This window comes from Urocampus carinirostris, chromosome 9, assembly GCF_059441175.1.
Source record: "Urocampus carinirostris isolate Australia breed hairy pipefish chromosome 9, RoL_Ucar_1.0, whole genome shotgun sequence".
Classification (NCBI taxonomy): domain Eukaryota; kingdom Metazoa; phylum Chordata; class Actinopteri; order Syngnathiformes; family Syngnathidae; genus Urocampus; species Urocampus carinirostris.
The window spans coordinates 31,123,119-31,141,856 of record NC_142357.1 but is presented as its reverse complement, the minus strand read 5'-3'; the positions used below and the strand labels follow the sequence as shown (position 1 = coordinate 31,141,856).

General features: G+C 39.5%; 1 protein-coding gene across 2 annotated transcripts in view; it reads right to left on the bottom strand.

Moving 5' to 3' along the window:
* rnf44 (ring finger protein 44) overlaps positions 1-15,286 on the bottom strand; it is a 28,294-nt gene extending 13,008 nt beyond the window's left edge. The window contains exons 1-3 of one of the 2 annotated variants that reach the window (XM_088343489.1): positions 15,213-15,286; positions 15,006-15,131; positions 5,987-6,182 (exon numbers count right to left, since the gene is read on the bottom strand). In XM_088343489.1, coding sequence (XP_088199615.1) covers positions 5,987-6,093 — 107 coding nt within the window. In that variant the 5' untranslated portion in view covers positions 6,094-6,182; positions 15,006-15,131; positions 15,213-15,286. Of the gene's footprint in view, positions 1-5,986; positions 6,183-11,334; positions 11,720-15,005; positions 15,132-15,212 lie in introns of those variants that run through there. The other variant, XM_088343490.1, reaches the window with a different exon arrangement.
* Between the last annotated feature and the right edge of the window lie 3,452 nt (positions 15,287-18,738).

Here is an 18,738-nt window from a genome sequence, read left to right as displayed (position 1 = left end):
GACTCGATTTTACCCCGAACGTGGAGTAGTCCGCGGTGTATGCTGGGATTTATATACCGGCGTTTTATTGGCTAACCAATGTGTCAATCATCATTTGAATCGATCACTATTGGCTGAAGTTATTCGGAGCCTCGGATTGGCTAGATGGCCAAAACAAACCCTGCAATCGGCCGAGTTTAGCAATGGCGTAGCAAGTCCGCGGTGTATGCTGGGATTTATATACCGGCGTTTCATTGGCTAATCAATGTGTCAATCATCCGTTAAATCGATCGCTATTGGCTGAAGTTATTCGGAGCCTCGGATTGGCTAGAGGGCCAAAACAAACCCTGCAATTGGCCGAAAAAGATGTGTCAATCATCCGTTAAATCGATCGCTATTGGCTGAAATTATTCGGAGCCTCGGATTGGCTAGAGGGCCAAAACAAACCCTGCAATTGGCCGAAAAAGATGTGTCAATCATCCGTTAAATCGATCGCTATTGGCTGAAATTATTCGGAGCCTCGGATTTGCTAGCTGGCCAAAACAAACCCTGCAATCGGCCGAGTTTAGCAATGGCGTAGCAAGCTTGCTAAAGTACACCATAAAGAAACATGTTTTATTAGTCTGTATTTGCAAATATTTTACTCTACTGGATTTACTTCACTCACGGTTGTAAGAAGACCATGATTGCGTATCATTATTGAACGTGAGAACTTAGGTGATTTATGCGGCTTTATATTTTCCCGGTATCTTGTTTTAGAACGATCTTGATGTTGCTGTGATGAGTTGAGTGAATTCAACTCAATTCCAAGTGTTTATTGTCATATGCACAGTAAAGTTGTGAGCGAAAAAGAAAATAGAAACATAGAAATGTTTGGCATTTCTTGAATCCCAAGACTTGAACCTTCCGAATGATATTTGAAATGACGCATTTTAGTGACATTGTACGGACATCGCATCCGCACGTGTCTACGACACGTATTTGCTTCTTTGCAAGCTTTGAGAATGTTAAGGGGGTAATCAGTTGGACTGAATCATCTGACTGTTTTGTCCACGTTCCCATTGTAGCGCCTGATAATCCGGTGCGCCTTATCTATGGAAGATATAGGACCAAAAACTATTTTTGGGGGTGCGCCCTATAACCCAGTGCGCCCTATAGTGCAGAAAATACGGTACATTAGCAACAGCAGTCACATAAGCGTTGGGCTAACGCTAGCTGGAACCATTTGCACCTAGTGAGCTTTGCTAGCTGCTATTGGCTACATTAGCAACACCAGTCACATTAGCATCAGGCTAACTCGAACTGCAACCATTCGCTTCTGCAAAGTTTTGTTAGCTGATAATGCTAGCAGCCACATTAGCAACACCAGCCAAAATAGGAAAAAGCTAGACCTGCAACCTATGTTCCCTCTAAACTGCGCGCGTGCGCAATTGCGCATAAAAAACTTAATCTAATAAATTTGCCCAATAATAGTTTTTTTTGTTTCTCACTCAGTGAGTGACAGGTGTCTAGCCAATGATACGATACAGTTCACTTACGGTACAAAGCCAATCATGGCATTGACGGTGCTTGCGTCTGGACCCCGCCTATATGCGCTGTGCAGGTTAGCTAGCAGGTTAATAGATGCTAATGTGTGTGTGTGTAGCTCTGTGTAGCACACTGGGTATTTGTATATTGTATCCTTTTTGCTTTATTATTGTATTGTTCTCAGCTCAGGGATGCTGCTGGAAATGTGAATTTCCCTTCGGGGATGAATAAAGTATCTATCTATCTATCTATCTAATATAAACCCCGCATCATGGCGAAACGAACAGGTAGCGACACATCCACCCACCAAGCCACAATAAAAAAAGAAATGCAGTTCTTTTAAGATGGAATGGTTGACGGAGTATGTGCAAATGGAAGAAAAAGCGGTGAAATTGGGTGAGATTTTTTCTTTTTCAAGTGAGAAAGGTCTACTCTGCAAAACATTGTATTTCGGTTTTCATTTTTCCATAGCAGTATTACTGCAGTATTTTCGTAGTAGTATTTTCGTAGGGGAATTGATGGGGTATTTTTATAGTTGTATTTTGGTCGTAATATTGTAGTTGTATTTCTGTAGTGTTACAGCAGTATTTCCATAGAGGTATTTATGTAGTATTTTTTTGAGTATTTCTTTAGTAATTTTTCCGTCATATTTTTTTTGTATTATTTGTGTAGTATTCTTGTAGTATTATTTCTGTAGTGTTTTTGTAATGTTTCCATAGTAGTCTTTCTGTAGTATTTTTGGTAGTATTGCTTGCATTGTGCAAAATGTGAATGTTTTAATGTGAGCAAAATGTTATGTCTGAAAGATGTACAGGACTGTCTCAGAAAATTAGAATATTGTGATAAAGTTCTTTATTTTCTGTAATGCAATTAAAAAAACAAAAATGTCATACATTCTGGATTCATTACACATCAACTGAACTATTTCAAGCCTTTTATTATTTTAATATTGCTGAATTTGGCTTACAGCTTAAGAAAACTCAAAAATCATATCTCAAAATATTAGAATATCATGAAAAAGTATACAAGTAGGCTATTCAACTACACCTGAATCATCTAATTAACTCGAAACACCTTGCGAGGGTTTCCTGAGCCTTAAAAACACTCAGCTTGGTTCAGTAAACTAAATCACAAGTATGGGGAAGACTGCTGATCTGACTGCTGTCCAGAGGACCATCATTGATACCCTCCTAATGGAGGGTAAGACACAAAAAGAAATTTCTCAAAGAGCAGGCTGTTCACAGAGGGCAGTTTCAAAGCATATCCACAAAAAGTCTGTTGGAAGGGAAAAATGTGGCCGGAAACGCTGCACAACCAAGAGAGATGACCGCAGCCTTAACAAAATTGTGACGAAGAGCCGCTTCCAGAATTTGGGGGAGCTTCAAAGACAGTGGGCTGAAGCTGGAGTCCAGGTATCAAAAGCCACAGTTCACAGACGTGTCCGGGAAATGGGCTACAATAGCCGTATTCCCATGGTCAAACCACTTCTGAACTCAAGACAACGGAAGAAGCGTCTGACTTGGGCTATGGAGAAGAAGCACTGGACAGTTGCAGAGTGGTCCAAAGTCCTCTTTTCAGACGAAAGCAAGTTTTGCATTTCATTTGGAAGTCAAGGCGCCAGAGTCTGGAGAAAGGCTGGAGAGGAGCCAAATCCAAGTTGCTTGAAATCCAGTGTGAAGTTCCCACAGTCAGCAATGGTTTGGGGAGCCATGTCAGCTGCTGGTGTTGGTCCACTGTGTTTCATCAAGTCCAGAGTTAATGCAACTGTGCACCAAGAGATTTTAGAGCACTACATGCTTCCATCTGCTGAAAAGCTCTATGGAGATGAGGATTTCATTTTCCAGCATGATCTGGCACCTGCCCACAGTGCCAAAACCACTAGTAACTGGCGCACTGACCATGGCATCACTGTCCTTGATTGGCCTGCTAATTCCCCTGACCTGAACCCCATCGAGAATTTGTGGGGTATAGTTAAGAAGAAGATGAAAGACACCAGACCTACAAATGCAAATGAGCTGAAGGCCGCTATCGAAGCACCCTGGGCATCAATAACACCTCAGCAATGCCACAGGCTGATTGCCTCCATGCCACGCCGGATTGATGCAGTAATCCGTGCAAAAAGATTCCCAACCAAGTACTGAGTGCATCAATGGACATTTTCAAATGTTTGATTGTTTTGCTGTTATAAAATTATTTTTTTACTTGGTCTGAGGAAGTATTCTAATATTTTGAGATAGGATTTTTGAGTTTTTTTCAGCTGTAAGCCAAAATCAGCAATATTCAAATAATAAAAGGCTTGAAATAGTTCAGTTGATGTGTAATGAATCCAGAATGTATGACATTTTTGTTTTTTTAATTGCATTACAGAAAATAAAGAACTTTATCACAATATTCTAATTTTCTGAGACAGTCCTGTATATGTCTCATATCTTCCAGAACAGGACCCTCGGCCAAGCCAAAGTAGGACTCTTCCCATGGCCAAAGCAGGACTCTCATATAATGTATAACATCCACACATCCTATTTTTCAGATTTTTGTCTTTTTTTTAAGTGGACTTATTTAAAAATAAAGCGTGCATTTCTGATGTTGCTCACAGTAGTCCTCAGTTTGCTCAGGGAGCTTCTGTGTTTGCTCAGATACATGAAAAATTAGAGTTAACATAGCCTGCAACCATTTGCAACTACTGAGCTTCGCAAGTTGCTAATGCTCGCGACATAAGCTGTTAAAAATGTAAATGACAGCGGTTAAAAGGGGTTATGTTAATTCCGTTGATCAAATACTACAAATAGGAGTGTGAGCGTAAAAGTAAATGATGACCAAATAATGACTAGAAATTTACGTTAAGGGAGCATGCTAACCGGAACCGAAACTAGCAAAAAGCAGTGACTTGTTCAACATCACTCACAGTACATTTTTAAAACTTATTTCATTAAATAGAAAAAAAGGTGAGTACTATTTTATCACCTTTCAGTTTATTCTTTAACCCCTTCAACCCCGATTTCCCCTGATAGGCAGCTAGGTACCTTGCATGGCTGCCTCTGGCTATTGGTGAGTGAGTGTGTGTGCGAATGGGTAAGCGTGAAGCACATTGTAGAGCGCTTTGAGAGGTCTTCAGTGACTTGAGAAGCGCTGTATAAATGCAGACCATTTACTATACTTTCACAAGTTGCCATTCTTTCATATTTTTCAACTAATTACCTCATATTTGTGCGAGCGAATATAAAATGTGTCAACCAGTTAAAGGGGCATCACAACCCTGAAGTAAAATTGAAGTATTACAGTTCGAAGAAATCGGAGTCCGACCAAAAATTTCGAGAAATTCTCGCTTTGCTGTTCCGTCAAAAAAATCGTAGTTCGAATGCCGGTAATGCGTGAGTGCGTACGCTAGGGTGCGATGCTGAGCGGCGTACGGGTGTAGACCGCTCTTTTCGTGACCAACTGTTATCATGTGCGGACTTGTTTCGTTTTGCTTTCGCTTTTAATATAGGTGTACGAAGTGTTTTAGCCCTTAAGTATGCCTCCGAAGAAAGTCAGTGCAAGCAGCAAAGTTGCTACAGGTGAAAAAAGAAAAGTAGTGCGTACAACTATTGGATTTAAGAAAGAAATAATGGCAAAATATAAAGGAGGTGTGCGAGTGTCTGATCCCGCTAGGGAATACAGCATGGCTAAATCTACGATCAGTACGATACTAAAGAATAATACACTGTCATGAGTCACTCAAAAAAGTGCTAAAAAGAAGGCAGAAGCAAGTGTCATTAGATTGGTATTTTAAGAGAAAAGAACATACTTCTAAACAATAATTTTCCTTCCTCCATCCCTCTCCCCACCGTCCACCTGCGCCTTCTGCTGACCACCACAAAGGTAAGAAATCCTATTCATAATTCTATTCTTTATCCTTTTTTCATTTTTACACGTTCATGTTAGCATAATCTTTCATACAGAAGATTACGATAACGTGAACGTACGATTAGCCTGGGTTAGCTTTATGTTTACGTTATACATTCAAGGTAAACATTCAGAGTGCTGGAATGGAGCCCAACATTCTTGGTGTTGGAACGGAGCCCCCTTTCCAATGAACCGCTCACAACTTGTTGTGGAGACCCGGGTGCTAAATGACTTGTAAACGACCTGATTTTTTTATTTTTACACGTTCATGTTAGCGTAATCTTTCGTAAGGAAGATTACGATAACGCGAATGTACGATTAGCCTGGGTTAGCTTTATGTTTACGTTAAACATTCAAGGTAAACATTCAGGGTGTTGGAACGGATTAAAACGATTTACATTTTTTTTAATGGGAAAAATGATTTCGGTGATCGAACAAATCGATTTTCGAACAGGGTCCTGGAACGGATTATGGTCGAGAACCGAAGTTCCATTGTACATGCTTACACCAAGCCGAACCAAACCGTCCAAAGAACAATAGTAGATGAAAAAATCAAATAAAAAGATATAACACAATAAACAGCATTATACTGTACCTTCTTCTGAGATGCACAGGGGCGGTACAGGGCTCTCCAAGGAACCTCCTCGGGTTCAAGGGGGCTGTTGGGGGCAGCCTATTTACTGCTACTTCCCATGGTCGCATTGGTGACGTCTTGCAGACGAGTCACTCTCCGGGAAAGGAAACTACACAGTGGAGGAGGCACTTGGATGTTGCCTCCGATTGTCTTAACCCTGTGAGAAGACGAGAGATAAAACGCAGCAAAAAGACGAATTAAATTTGTGTAGAAAACACACGAGGCATAACTGATAGTAGCTGTCACAAGTACACACATGCACCGCTTTTCATACTTTTCCTAAGTTTTTTTTTTAATTATGAGCAGAAGAAAAATGCAACGTTTTCCCTCAGAAAACTTGCTAGGTCTAGTAGCCATGGTTATGTCATGGTTAGTCGTCAATGAACGACATATGATTATTTACACTTAGAATCGTCTTAATTGTCATCAATAACAATGTATTAAATATTGTTTGCCACGACATTTGACAAGGCACTTCAGGATTAACACATAATAAAGATTTTAAAAAAGAACATAAAATAACAACATAAACAGGCAAATGTGTTTATATTTATCGCATGAATTGTGGGAAGGAATTGTCTTGAAAAGATAGAAATGTATATTTGTACATTTGTCACCGACAATGTCATGTTTATTTGTATAGCCCTTAGTCACAAAGGGTTTCAAAGGGCTGCAATGATTAGTTTGAGTCGAAAACAGTGAAAACATTCTCTAGCTTATGAATGACCTATATTTCCCGTTGACAACATCCGTGTATTATTTGTCATTGCAACATCTGTTGCAGCCTGGTCATCCTGGAAGGGGGATTACCTCAAGTGCGGTCCCTTCTCAAGGTTTCTTCATTTTCCTCATGTTGAGGTTTCTGAGTTTTGTAGGTTTTAGATCATGGGATGCTGTAATAATAGTCTGTGGTTTGCAATAGTCTGTGCAGCACTTTGAGACTCCTTGTGATTAAGGGGTTCTATACAACTAAACATGACTTGACTAATAAAATCTCCAAATTGGGGTGAAAAAAGGCAAATGGAGTTGCCTATGGGAAAAGAAAATGTGGACATTACTATTAATTCACAGCCTTATAAAGCACTGAAAGAATGTAAAAAAACTTGTATAAGTGATAAAAAAGATTAGCACAGCAAAGTACAATCATAATGAACAAATGTATTTGTCATTTTAAGAGGTAAACAAAATGTATGTTGCCTGGTGCACCTTTTGTGTTATACACCCAAAAGGAACCAGTGCAATTTACAGGGTTTGTACACATATTTCTTGGCCAATTTTAAGCATAGGGACTTTCAAAGCCAATTTTCAATTTTTTTTAGCACTATTAAAAGAAAAAATCCAGTGTGGACCATTTATTTTGCAAACCCCAAATATAAAGGTGATTTACATATCCGATTTTAAATCTTGCATGTGTATTTATGGAGACATTTTTAATAAATTACAAATATATTTGTTTTTGAGACAACTCTCTCTCTCCCCGAATCAGTGTTGGGTAAAATGAATAGAATTGTGGATTTGAATAATATACTTGTGAATATTTATGAGACAAATCTCTCCCCATATAATAATAATAATAATTTCCTTTGTATTGTCATTCTTTGTAACAATGTACACAGAACGAAATGTCGATACACCTGACCCGTTGCAGCGAGCCGTTGCAGCCGCAGCCAACAGAGGGCGCCGCCATTTTACCAATAATAATAATAATAATAATAATTTCCTTGTATTGTCATTCTGTGTAACAATGTACACAGAACGAAATGTCGATTGCACCTGACCCGTTGTAGCGAGCCGATGCAGCCGCAGCCAACAGAGGGCGCCGCCGACCACTTTTTAAGTCTTAGGAATGTTATAAGTCACAGGTATGACTCGGCCGAGGCGCGAACCAGCGACCTATATAGGTGTTGGGTAGAAATGATAGTCCAATGTGGCTTACATTATCAGTTGCAGGAAGTTCTTCCTTTTATGATTTACAGCTGGGATAAGACTACCTTCATTTTGAGCATGGTCCATAATAAATGTCCACAAATACACATTTTTAGTGCCCTGCTAAGGAGTAGTATGCACCGCTGTCCTCTTGGGTGCGACCCATAGGGGGATGACACTTCATGGGACAATGCCATACAAACTAATGCAGCTGCCATTAATCTTGAGGGGAAAATAAATTCAATGGCAAAGTAAAGCCACTAGTGAGCAGTTTATAGTTTCTCTTATTTGAAAAGGGGCAAGTACGTTCCATAAACTCATGTCACATACTATATAACAAGGCTTATTCTAGATGTCTGTCCCCAGAGGGTTTTTTTTACAGAAAGAAAATATACATAAAATACACAATATTATAAATCTCACAATTGCAGAGGTTACAGGTAGTCAGATATCTGACCTCTGATTAAAAAGTCTTTAAGTTTATGTTTATAAAGAACCCAGTGTGACTCTTCCTTTAGTTCAGTGGGTAAACAGTTCCAGGCCTTTGTGCCTTGTATAGTAAAAGCTGACTGTGCCTGCCTCGTGTTTATGCAGACTTGTTGAGAAACATGGCAACGATTCCCAGCATTTCACTAAAAATTCAAGCACTTTACAATCCCTGAAATCAACAGTAAAACCGTTCAAATTCAAGCATTTACAAAAATTTCAAGCACACGTACGGACCCTGAATTGCATGTGGCCTAAAGAGGGCTTTCTGATGGCTGTTTATTCCTTCAACTGCTTTCAATAGAGGTTCTCTTTATTTGGGTCACAGCTTGGGTAGCTTTTTTATTTAGATGACTTTAGGCGGGTAACTTGGACTGGTCACCAGATAGCTACAGGGAACATGTAGACAAAAACTATGCCAGGATGGGAATTAACAATACTCTTTCCTGTTTTCAAATGTTTCATATGACGCTCCAAAACGCTCTTTTATTGGCATGCCCGCAAATAGTTATCATATCAAGGGATGGGTAAGTACCTGGGACCACGTATTGGTGCAGATTCTGTCGCTGCAATGGTAGCTGATACCAGTACTGAGTGCCTTATAGTAGCCATATAAAAATCGAGAACCTGGGATTAAAAGAATATTAAGTTGCAATCAGGGAATGGTGTAATAATAGTCTACAGTTTGCAATAATCTATGGTCTGTGCAGCCCTTTGAGACTCCTTGTGATTAAGGCCTATACAAATAAACATGACTACTAAGGAAATAAGTAGTTTTGACATTTTTAGGTATTTCTTTCAACCTATCACTCATTTTTTCAGGATATTTAATTTTCTAATGGGGTTAATCGGTGGAATTGGTATTGATGGCCACTCAGGATTATTAAAATGTGGTATTGAACATCCCTAATCAATGAACTGCTTTCCACTGGGAAAAAAAGTAGGTAGCGGTGACAGTTACTCGGTTTTTATTGCTCTGCTCATGGTTCTCATTAATTTGTTCCGTACACCAGCAACAATTCTTTTAAGGGAGTAAAAAACATGAACTATACATACATGGTAGTGACCGACTTGTATACCTGTTACCCTACACAATTGCACTGTATTTTATGCTTTTATCCCTAAAATATTTCAATACGATTGTAATGATTTATTTATTTTATTTTTTTGAACAAATTTATTGACACTAATAACAGAAAAAACAATCATGACAATCTCAACAGCAATTAAGCACATTCACAATATTATATTTCAATATGACTTTTTTAACAGCAAGCACAATGTGAGCTTTGAGCAACCCTTCTCGAAAATCTTAATAGCAATCAAGCATATTCACAATTTCATTATATAACATCTTTGTTATTGTAATGATTTATGATTGGTTGGTCCCCTCAACCAGTAGGGGCGTAGGGGCACCATTTCCTGCAGTGTGTCTTGGACAAGTTCAGCCTGGTGGTGCCCAGCCTACTCCAGGTGCTAACCACTGCACTGTATTGTGCACAGAATAATGCCCAACTGAAGTGAAAAATAATTTATCTTTTGGCAATTGTACACAAAATCTGCTTGTTTGTGTGATTACAAGCGCTCAGTTTCCTCAGTGGGCAGAATCAGCAACTAAAAAGAGAAAGACGACCAGTAAATCTACATTTTACAAAACTGGAAACCATCTTGGGAAATAGAGCTATGAGTACAATAAGTAATCAAAATGGACAGTAAATGTGGCAAGAGCCTTGCAGTCCTGGTAGGAATATTCGCCACAAATAATAGAAAAAACAAGGATATTTGCACATTTCCCTTGAGCACTGAACCAATGACCAAATTCAAGCACTTTTCAAGGACTTTGAAAGCGAATTTTCCAATTTCTCCAGCACCATTAAAAGAAAAAAATAAATGTGAATCATGTATTTTGGAAGGACCAATACATCTGCGACATACAATTTTTAATCATGATGACGCTTCACAGGTCAATGCCATACAACCAACTCCAGCTCCTGAAAATCACAAGGGAAGAAAAATGCAATGGTAAAGTGAAGTCGCCAGAGCATTTGTTGTCTGCGTCCTTTTAAAGCAGACTTGATATGTCCCCTGCCCACTGCCCGATGATTGCTGGGATGGGCTCCAGCACCCCCGCGACCCTACTGAGGATAAGCGGTGCAACTAATGAGATATGAAACATGGCAACAATTTCCAGCATTTATAAGCACTTAACTCAAAACTCCACGCACTTAAAAATCCTTAAAAATACATTAAAATTCAAGCGTTTTCAAGCAACCATATAAACCCTAAAAAAAATTGTAGGAAGATTGCGGTACCTCAATGACAAACATGACTAGAAACTAGAAAGAGATGCAAATTAAATTCGTTAACTGTCCAAATATCGCAGTGCAGTGATCGTTACTCGAAAAGAGGAATAATCCCTAGACAAACCAAAACATCCCCAGTCCAGTGAGTATGAATGAATAGGGGTCGTTGCTCCATGGCTGAACAAAAACATGGAAGCCATGTGCTCAGCAGACAAAGCAACAACAAAAGCTGCAGCGGCGCTCGTTTCTCTTCCGTTTCACTTTCCCTCCGACATTTTTAAAAACGCACAACAAACCTTTGCACAAACGATATGCGACATGATCTTAGCGGCGGGTGACGGCTTATTTATTCCTTTTTTGCCGGGTAAAACTCAACGTCCCCTGTTGAAGGGGAGAAGAGCTAGCTAGGTTAGCAAAGCTATGCTATAAATGCTATGCTTTGTGCAGCGGGCTCGCTGCAAGGACAGTCGCGTAACCTCGGGATATTTGTGTCAAAACAAAATAAAAACATCTCAAAAGAAGAGTTGCACGACATATATTGTTTGCACAAACCGAAATTATGATTGGAGTCGCTGTGGCAGCAGAAGAGCTTACTTTTGGTGGCTAGTGCTCCTTGAGAAGCGATGGCAGGTGTTCCAGATTGAAAGATCCCGTCTCCCATCCACGTGTTTGGGGTATAAAAGCCCCCCAAACCGGACAAAAATCCCCGATACGATAAAGTAAATCGAATTGATTCCACAAGCGATGTCTTCGATTTCAAAAAGTAACAGACTGTCCAGCTTGCTAGCACGAGACAGCGATCGCACGCATTCCTTTCACGGCAAAGGGACCACGTCGCAATACGTATAAAAAGCGCACCAGTCCGTTATGCGCCACGTATAACAGAACGACTTAATGACGTTGAAATATACTCAAGTTGTCTCTTTGATAATCGAAGAAAGGAAATCCCGTTTGCCGCCTGCACGTTCCCTGCACTGCATTGTTATGGCGAAGCCCCGCCCCCGGATTTTGTATCGACCAATTGGAGAGCGGCAGACGCCAGACGTCCAGACGGCGAAGGCTGCGATGTACAAAAACAAACGTTTTGTTTTTTTCGAGATGCAAACAAAAGATCGCTGATATAAACATTCATATTTTATTTCTATGCGCCTCATCGTTCAACTCGGGGCTGGTGAAAAGTGAGCTATTTTACAGTAATCTATACTTGTCTTAAGTTAGATTTATTACAGTCACCATAGCAACTGTAATCGAGCAATCTGAATTTTAATTGCACGTTTACTTAAAATCTGCAAAATAAACAATGCGAGGTTCCAGTCATTTCCAAATGGGATTTGTTACATTATTGTCAATAATGTTTATGAGGTTGTGACCCGGAACTGTGCATCTAATGTCCATCCGTCAATTATCCGCACCGCTTATCCTCAGTAGGGTCGCGGGGATGCTGGAGCCCATCCCAGCTATCTTCGGGCAGTGGGACACATTGGGAATACTGTTGAGTTGGCTTATTTATCGTTACTTTAGTTACTGTAGTAAATAGAACCTAAGCAAAGCATCTTACATGTCAACCTCTTACATGCAGGGGACACCCTGAACTGGTTGCCAGGGTACACACAGACAACTCATTCACACCTAGGGACAATATGGACCGGCCAAAGGAAACCCACGCAAGCACGGGGAGAACATGCAAACTCCACACAGGAAGGTGACCTTATCTGGAAATGGTCAAGTCAATAAAGACGTCCCAAAGCACTTTACAATGTGCTTCACACTTTACCCTTATACACACTAACTAACCGATAGCAGCGTCAGCCATGCAAAGCAACCCAAGGACGCTTCGACATATAACACGGAAGACCCGTGTCGTTTCACTATTTTTCTGAGGCTCATACCTGTTGATTAATACGTTTTCCCGTATTCTAAACATTTTTTATTCTTTCAAATTGTGTTTTTATTTGTACGGGGAAAAATACACTGCTATGTATAATATGCGACACAATATTTACTGCGAGTGGGAAAATAACTAGGAAATATGCTGAAAGAATGGTTTGAGTTGTTTACTTGCTAAATACATCTAGGCACACGAAATCTATGTTTTTATTCTACATCGTCTGTCTTCCTGTGAATAAATAGGTGCCGCGTTGTGTTTGTGATGTTTATAAGACGGGGAAATGCAAGGGGACCAATTGGCTGAGGTTGACATGTAAGATGCTTTGTTGAGGTTCTATTTATTACAGTAACTAACGTAACGGTAAATAAGCTAACTCAACAGTATTCCCAATGTGTGTAGTCTTAAAATCTAGAAAACAAACAATGCAAGTTTCCAGCTATTCCAAATGTGATTTGTCACATCAGATGATTATAATTATAATATTGCGCTTTTCAAGTCAATGAAGACCTCCCAAAGCGCTTTACAATGTGCTTCACACTTACCCATTCTCACACACCAATTGGGAGTCAGCCATGCAAGGCGCCTATCTGCTTATTTGGGGCATTAGGGATTCAGTGTCTTGCCCAAGGACACTTCAAAATCTAACACGGAGGAACCAATCGAAACAGCGACCTCTGGATCCCAAGACTAGCGCTCTACCAACTCAACCGCTCAACCATCGCACTCCACACAGGGGGTTCGATCTCATGACCTGAGCTAATGCCGCCAAAATAATATTAATATGAATGTGACAAAAAAATGTTGTCATTTGACAATTTTGTAAATCTCTTGCAATTAGCATACCTGCCGACTTGTACGTTTTTTGATAATTTCAAATTTTGTAAGCTCTATAACAAATGTTGTTTGGGAAAAGTATACAAATACATATAATAAGCTAAATTTACTGCAAGTGAGGGAAAAAATAGGAAAGACGCTTGAAGAATTGTTGTCACAGTTGCCATGGCGCCCAAATGGCCCCGCCCGATTGGCGCCAGCTGCGGCTTGTTAACAGATTTGCTTTCTGTCTATTTTAAGCTCAGCGTTGTCACGCTTCCCTTGTCAGCCCGTCAATGAACTTCTGCCCCGCAAGACGTGGGTTTCCACTCAGTCCTGTCCCTATTGGTGTTTCCTGTCCGGTATTGTTCCCGTTTATTTTGTCCCGTCTAATATCGGTTTTCAGTTTTGTTTCCGTCTACATTCGTCCTGTTTATTATTTTCTCCAGTTTTCGTTCCCGTCTAGTTTGTCCTGTTTATTTTCGATATCCTGATTCATTATCTATCCTGTCGACCCCATCTGTCCGATATCAACTCTGGCAATTGGAGTCGGTTTCTGGCTTCCTGTCTTTCGATGCCAGACCACTGCCTAATGTGCTTGACTCCCCATTTCTTGTCAATTAAAAAGCTTGTGTGAGAACGTCACACGTTTGGGTCCTGATCCGGTTCTGGTTCATGACAATTGTATGGTTTACTTGGTCAATAAACCTGTTTACATAAAATATAGTTGTTTTTATTCTGCAGAGTCTGTCTTGCTGTAAGTAATTAGGTGCCACGGTGTGTTTGCAAGGTTTATTATTACTCAATATGGGGAATTGCAATACTAATAAAGGTAGCAATTGGCTGAAGTTGTGTGAATTAGGCCAAAGCACTACACTGTAAACATTGCCCATGGAAACATGTCTTAGCCTGGAGAGGGATGGGCGCCACCAGGGTGTACTTGCCCAAGACACACCACCAGAAATAGTGCCCATAGTGGTTAAAGGTTCCACCCACCCACCAATGTTATTTAATAAACCTGATTATTTTCTTTTAAGTCTTTCATTACATGTTTATCCCAAAGGACCACGTCTAATACGTTGTTTTCAATGACAGTAAAGACTATTATATTCTGTTCTATTCTAAAAATCATAGGCCACGGTGTCCTGTGACTCTAAGAATTATCCAATAGGTTATGTAATTTTGCACTTGCACATCAAGGGAGAAAGAAGCCTCAATTTCCGCTTTTCTGCACTTTTTCACTTTGCATTTTACACACCGGTGAATTTAGCACGTATCGTGTACTGTTAAACACGATCGCCCCCCAGGCCTGGTGTTTGAATAACATTCAATCATGAATCGTGTGCATTTCAAGATCAAATTCTAGGTAAAGGTAAAACTAAAGCTCAGGGATGTCAGCCTGCTTCGCTCTATGTAAACATTACAACATCGCACTCAGTGGCAGCAAAAACAAGGAGGGGCGGTGAGGTGGCTGGAGGCTGATCGCGATCAGCGCCATAACAACATTTCGGCTTTCAGAAACAAATACAGCGATCCGTTTGATCTATCTAGTTTGTGTTATTACCTGATTGTTAACGTGCAAACATCCACTCACTGGTATATCCCGTGTAATGTTCACATCTCGTCCGTTCGAGCGGTTTCCTGTGGCGTTGATGTTCCCGAGTGGAACATTCCGTGATTTTTACCACTGCTGCAAAAATAAAACACGCTAGAAAATGCAAATCCTGCAAAACATCTTGCGAGGGCTCGTCTTGTGTGGACATTACGCGACTTTTATGTCTTTGCAGCACGCTTCGTTGAGCCCGCACACGCCATTTTCTGCTTTGGGGAGTCGTAGTCCAGCCCACCGTTGTCTTCTTCCTCCGGCACTTCCTTAAACTGTGGATTTGCAAGAACTCTACGTGCCAAACTCATCAGAAAATTCACATTACGCAACTAAATCTAGACTATCTTGCATTTAGTGGTGGATTTATCTATATTGCACACACAGCTGCAAAAAAATGTAACACATATTTCTATTTTTTTGGTTTGCTTTGCTCTTTGGCTAGTTTTATCAAAATAAATACACAATTCATTTGAATATATCTCCAAAACTCGACAAAGAGCCTTTGATATGTCACAAAATCAAAGAACATAATCCCGTTGCATTTGAGTTTCATACCTGTCAAGCTCCACGGCTCCATGCCCTTACAAAATGTTGTATTTTCCCTTACATAATACAAAATAATATTTTTTTCAAACGTGTTTATTGATGTAGTTTAACATGTTATATTGTACATGTGTTTGGTTGTATCATATATATTGTTAATGAACATTTTGGTGTGAAATACTGAGTTGCTCGACATGAATGAGGTTTATTATAAAAAAGTTCAAAAATTAAGTAGGTTGGATGTCTACTGAAGAAGGAAAAAATACATGCAAATATAATTAAGTAGAATAATACATTTTCTTATTCAAATTATGAATTCATTTTCTGCATTAAATCATTGTTGGTAATATACTGATTAAAGGGATAACCACAAACCTGTCTTTTTTATCTTCTTTTATATTTCTTTTTTTTCTTAACTTCTTCATACAACAATAATGATTCGTAATATAATGCATCAAAGCAAGTGAGGAGTTTGAGAGCCGGCTCTCTTTAATGAGTTGAGCCGAAAAAGCCGGTTCCCTAAAAAGAGACGGACTACCTTTCACTACATAACTACCACATGAAATCCGAGGCGGCAGATACATGCGCACAGTAGCATCAAACTCCCCTCGCTTCGTTTGCAACGAAAAAAAACCAATACAGAGATAGAGGCTACCGCGGCAAACTCATTTGACTTGATTGATTTGCTGTTTCGTCATAGTCGGTGTATACCGGATGGTACCCATAATTGACAAAGTTGCGTTTTTCCGTACAGATTTTCTTGTACGTCGGACACGTCTTAAAATGCATAATAAACGTACTTTGTACTGCAAAAACGTACAGGTTGACAGGTATGGAGTTTGTTTATCAACAAAATAAGAATGCCACAACTGATGCAATGCGTATGATACGGCAGGGGTAAACCATTGTTGGTTAATAAATTTGTTTTTATTTTACAGAATATGAGGCACACCGAGAGGAGCTGATATGATTGTCCGCCCTGACCCGAGTGACATGGCCTCTGTCTTGTGTCCCATTTCATTTGGAGGGACGAAAGCATGACCAACTTAGGTGCCGAGGTCCATAACTTGTTCGGGTGTTTGGGCATTTGGGTTGGCCATTGTCAATTTTTTGTGTGTTTTTTGCTACTTTTTCCTTTTTCTTTTCTTTGTTTTTTGTGTATGTGTTGGTCACCCCTCTCGAGGGATATGACCAGGGTAGACAGATAGATAGAATAAGATTTGACTAGTAATTTCGTGGATTTATGGCAAGTTTCTTTTCTATGAATTTTCCATAGGTAGACCAAATTAGTCAAACAGATTTTATGAAGTAGGGGAAAAACGTCCAAACTAGCACCCAGTTTTAAGTTAAAATAACGAAATTTGCCTCATTAATTTACATTTTTGGCACTTTACATTTCCTAGTACACTGTAAGTCTTGTATTTTTACATGTTATCTGCTTCCAAATCAATGGCGAGGGCAGTAGCACGGTAAGGAAAGACTGTTTCTTTATCAGGAGGGCTTAAGCAGTCTTTTATAACAGCCACACCGTTTTAATTTGTATTCCTATTGCTCAAACAGGTGTGCCAGGACTGAAAGTCATAAACCAAAGTCTATTGGATAAGATTAAGGCAAGAATGTACATTAGGAATAATGCTGTCATCCATTATTCTTGTCCAGTTTTCCAGAGTTAATATTGTAGACCAGGGTTCACCGATGTGATGCCCTTGGGCACCGGCTAGCTCCCCAAGAACAGTTGAGTACCCTACAGTCTGGTTCCGAAGTAGTTCACCAGTGATGGGTCCTTGACATTTTCTAGAGAAATTAGGAAAGATTTCTAACTAAAGTGAGTTTTTCTTGGTTGACTGAGTCTATTTCAACCTTGTAATGACAACTTGGTGGTGATATGATAATAATATGGTGAATTAAAAAAAAAAAAATCAATATTGATTTGAATAAATAGCAAAATTGCAGGAGTATCATTTGAACCTGCATTTATTTAGCGGTGGAGCGCGTTGTTTGAGGTGACTTAAAAGCTTTAAGATTTTCCTACTAAGTATGTGATAGCAAACTCCAACTGAACTCAAAAAGCACTTATGCTTTATTTTCCACTGCACCTATCTGCCTTTATCTTACATTTAGTAGAGCCAATCGGGGCAAAACACATTAGGTAGGAGGAATGGGGTGGACAGTGGTAGTGTAAAGAGAATTTTCTTGCTCGCCCCCAGGTATTTTACATTTGTTTGCCTATTCAACCTGCTGCAGTCAGGGGAAGACAACAGAGTCTCAAAGCCAGAACCAGTAGGCTCTAGGACAGCTTCTTCCATTGGGCTGTCAGTATTCTAAACTCTCTTCCCAGTACATGCTGAAGAAAAGCACCCCAGAGCATGATCCTGTCATGGACTGAGTCTATTTCAACCTTGTAATGACAACTTGGTAGTAATATGATAATAATATGGTGAATTAAAAAAAACAAATCAATATTGATTTGAATAAATAGCAAAATTACAGGAGTATCATTTGAACCTCAATTTTTTAGCGGTGGAGTGCGTTGTTTGAGGTGATAAACCATATTTAACAATAAAGTTGAAGTAACAACATTGTAATCACATAATAAGTTGGTATATAATAAATCCATGTCAAACTGGTAGTTCTTTGTGCTAATCGGTAACAAAAAAGGAGCTATCAGCTTCAAAAAGGTTGATTAACCCTGGTGTTGAAAGTATTCTATTTACTTGTAACATGGTTAATATTAAGTGTATCGTTTATAGTGAGACCAATCAGTTTAAAAGCATATTACTAAATATGACTTCAAAATTATCTCTGGTATTTAACCTCTTATTATGTCATTAAAAAGATTGAACATATCTTTTTTTTCCTTGGGCAAAGTTTGTGTTAAAACAGAAAACACAAGTTGCCTGAAATCATAATAATTAAAAACAATGAATAATAAAAAATAAAAAAACACACAAAAAAAACGACCAGTTCAGGGTGTCCCCTGCCCACTGCCCGATGATGACTTGGATGGGCTCCAAGCACCCCGGTGACCCTACTGAGGATAAGCAGCGCAGATAATGAACTGATGGATACACATTTTTTGCATCATTTATATTGATCCCATTCTGTCCAAAAGCACATTACAAAATAAGAGCCGAAAAGAAAAAAAGAC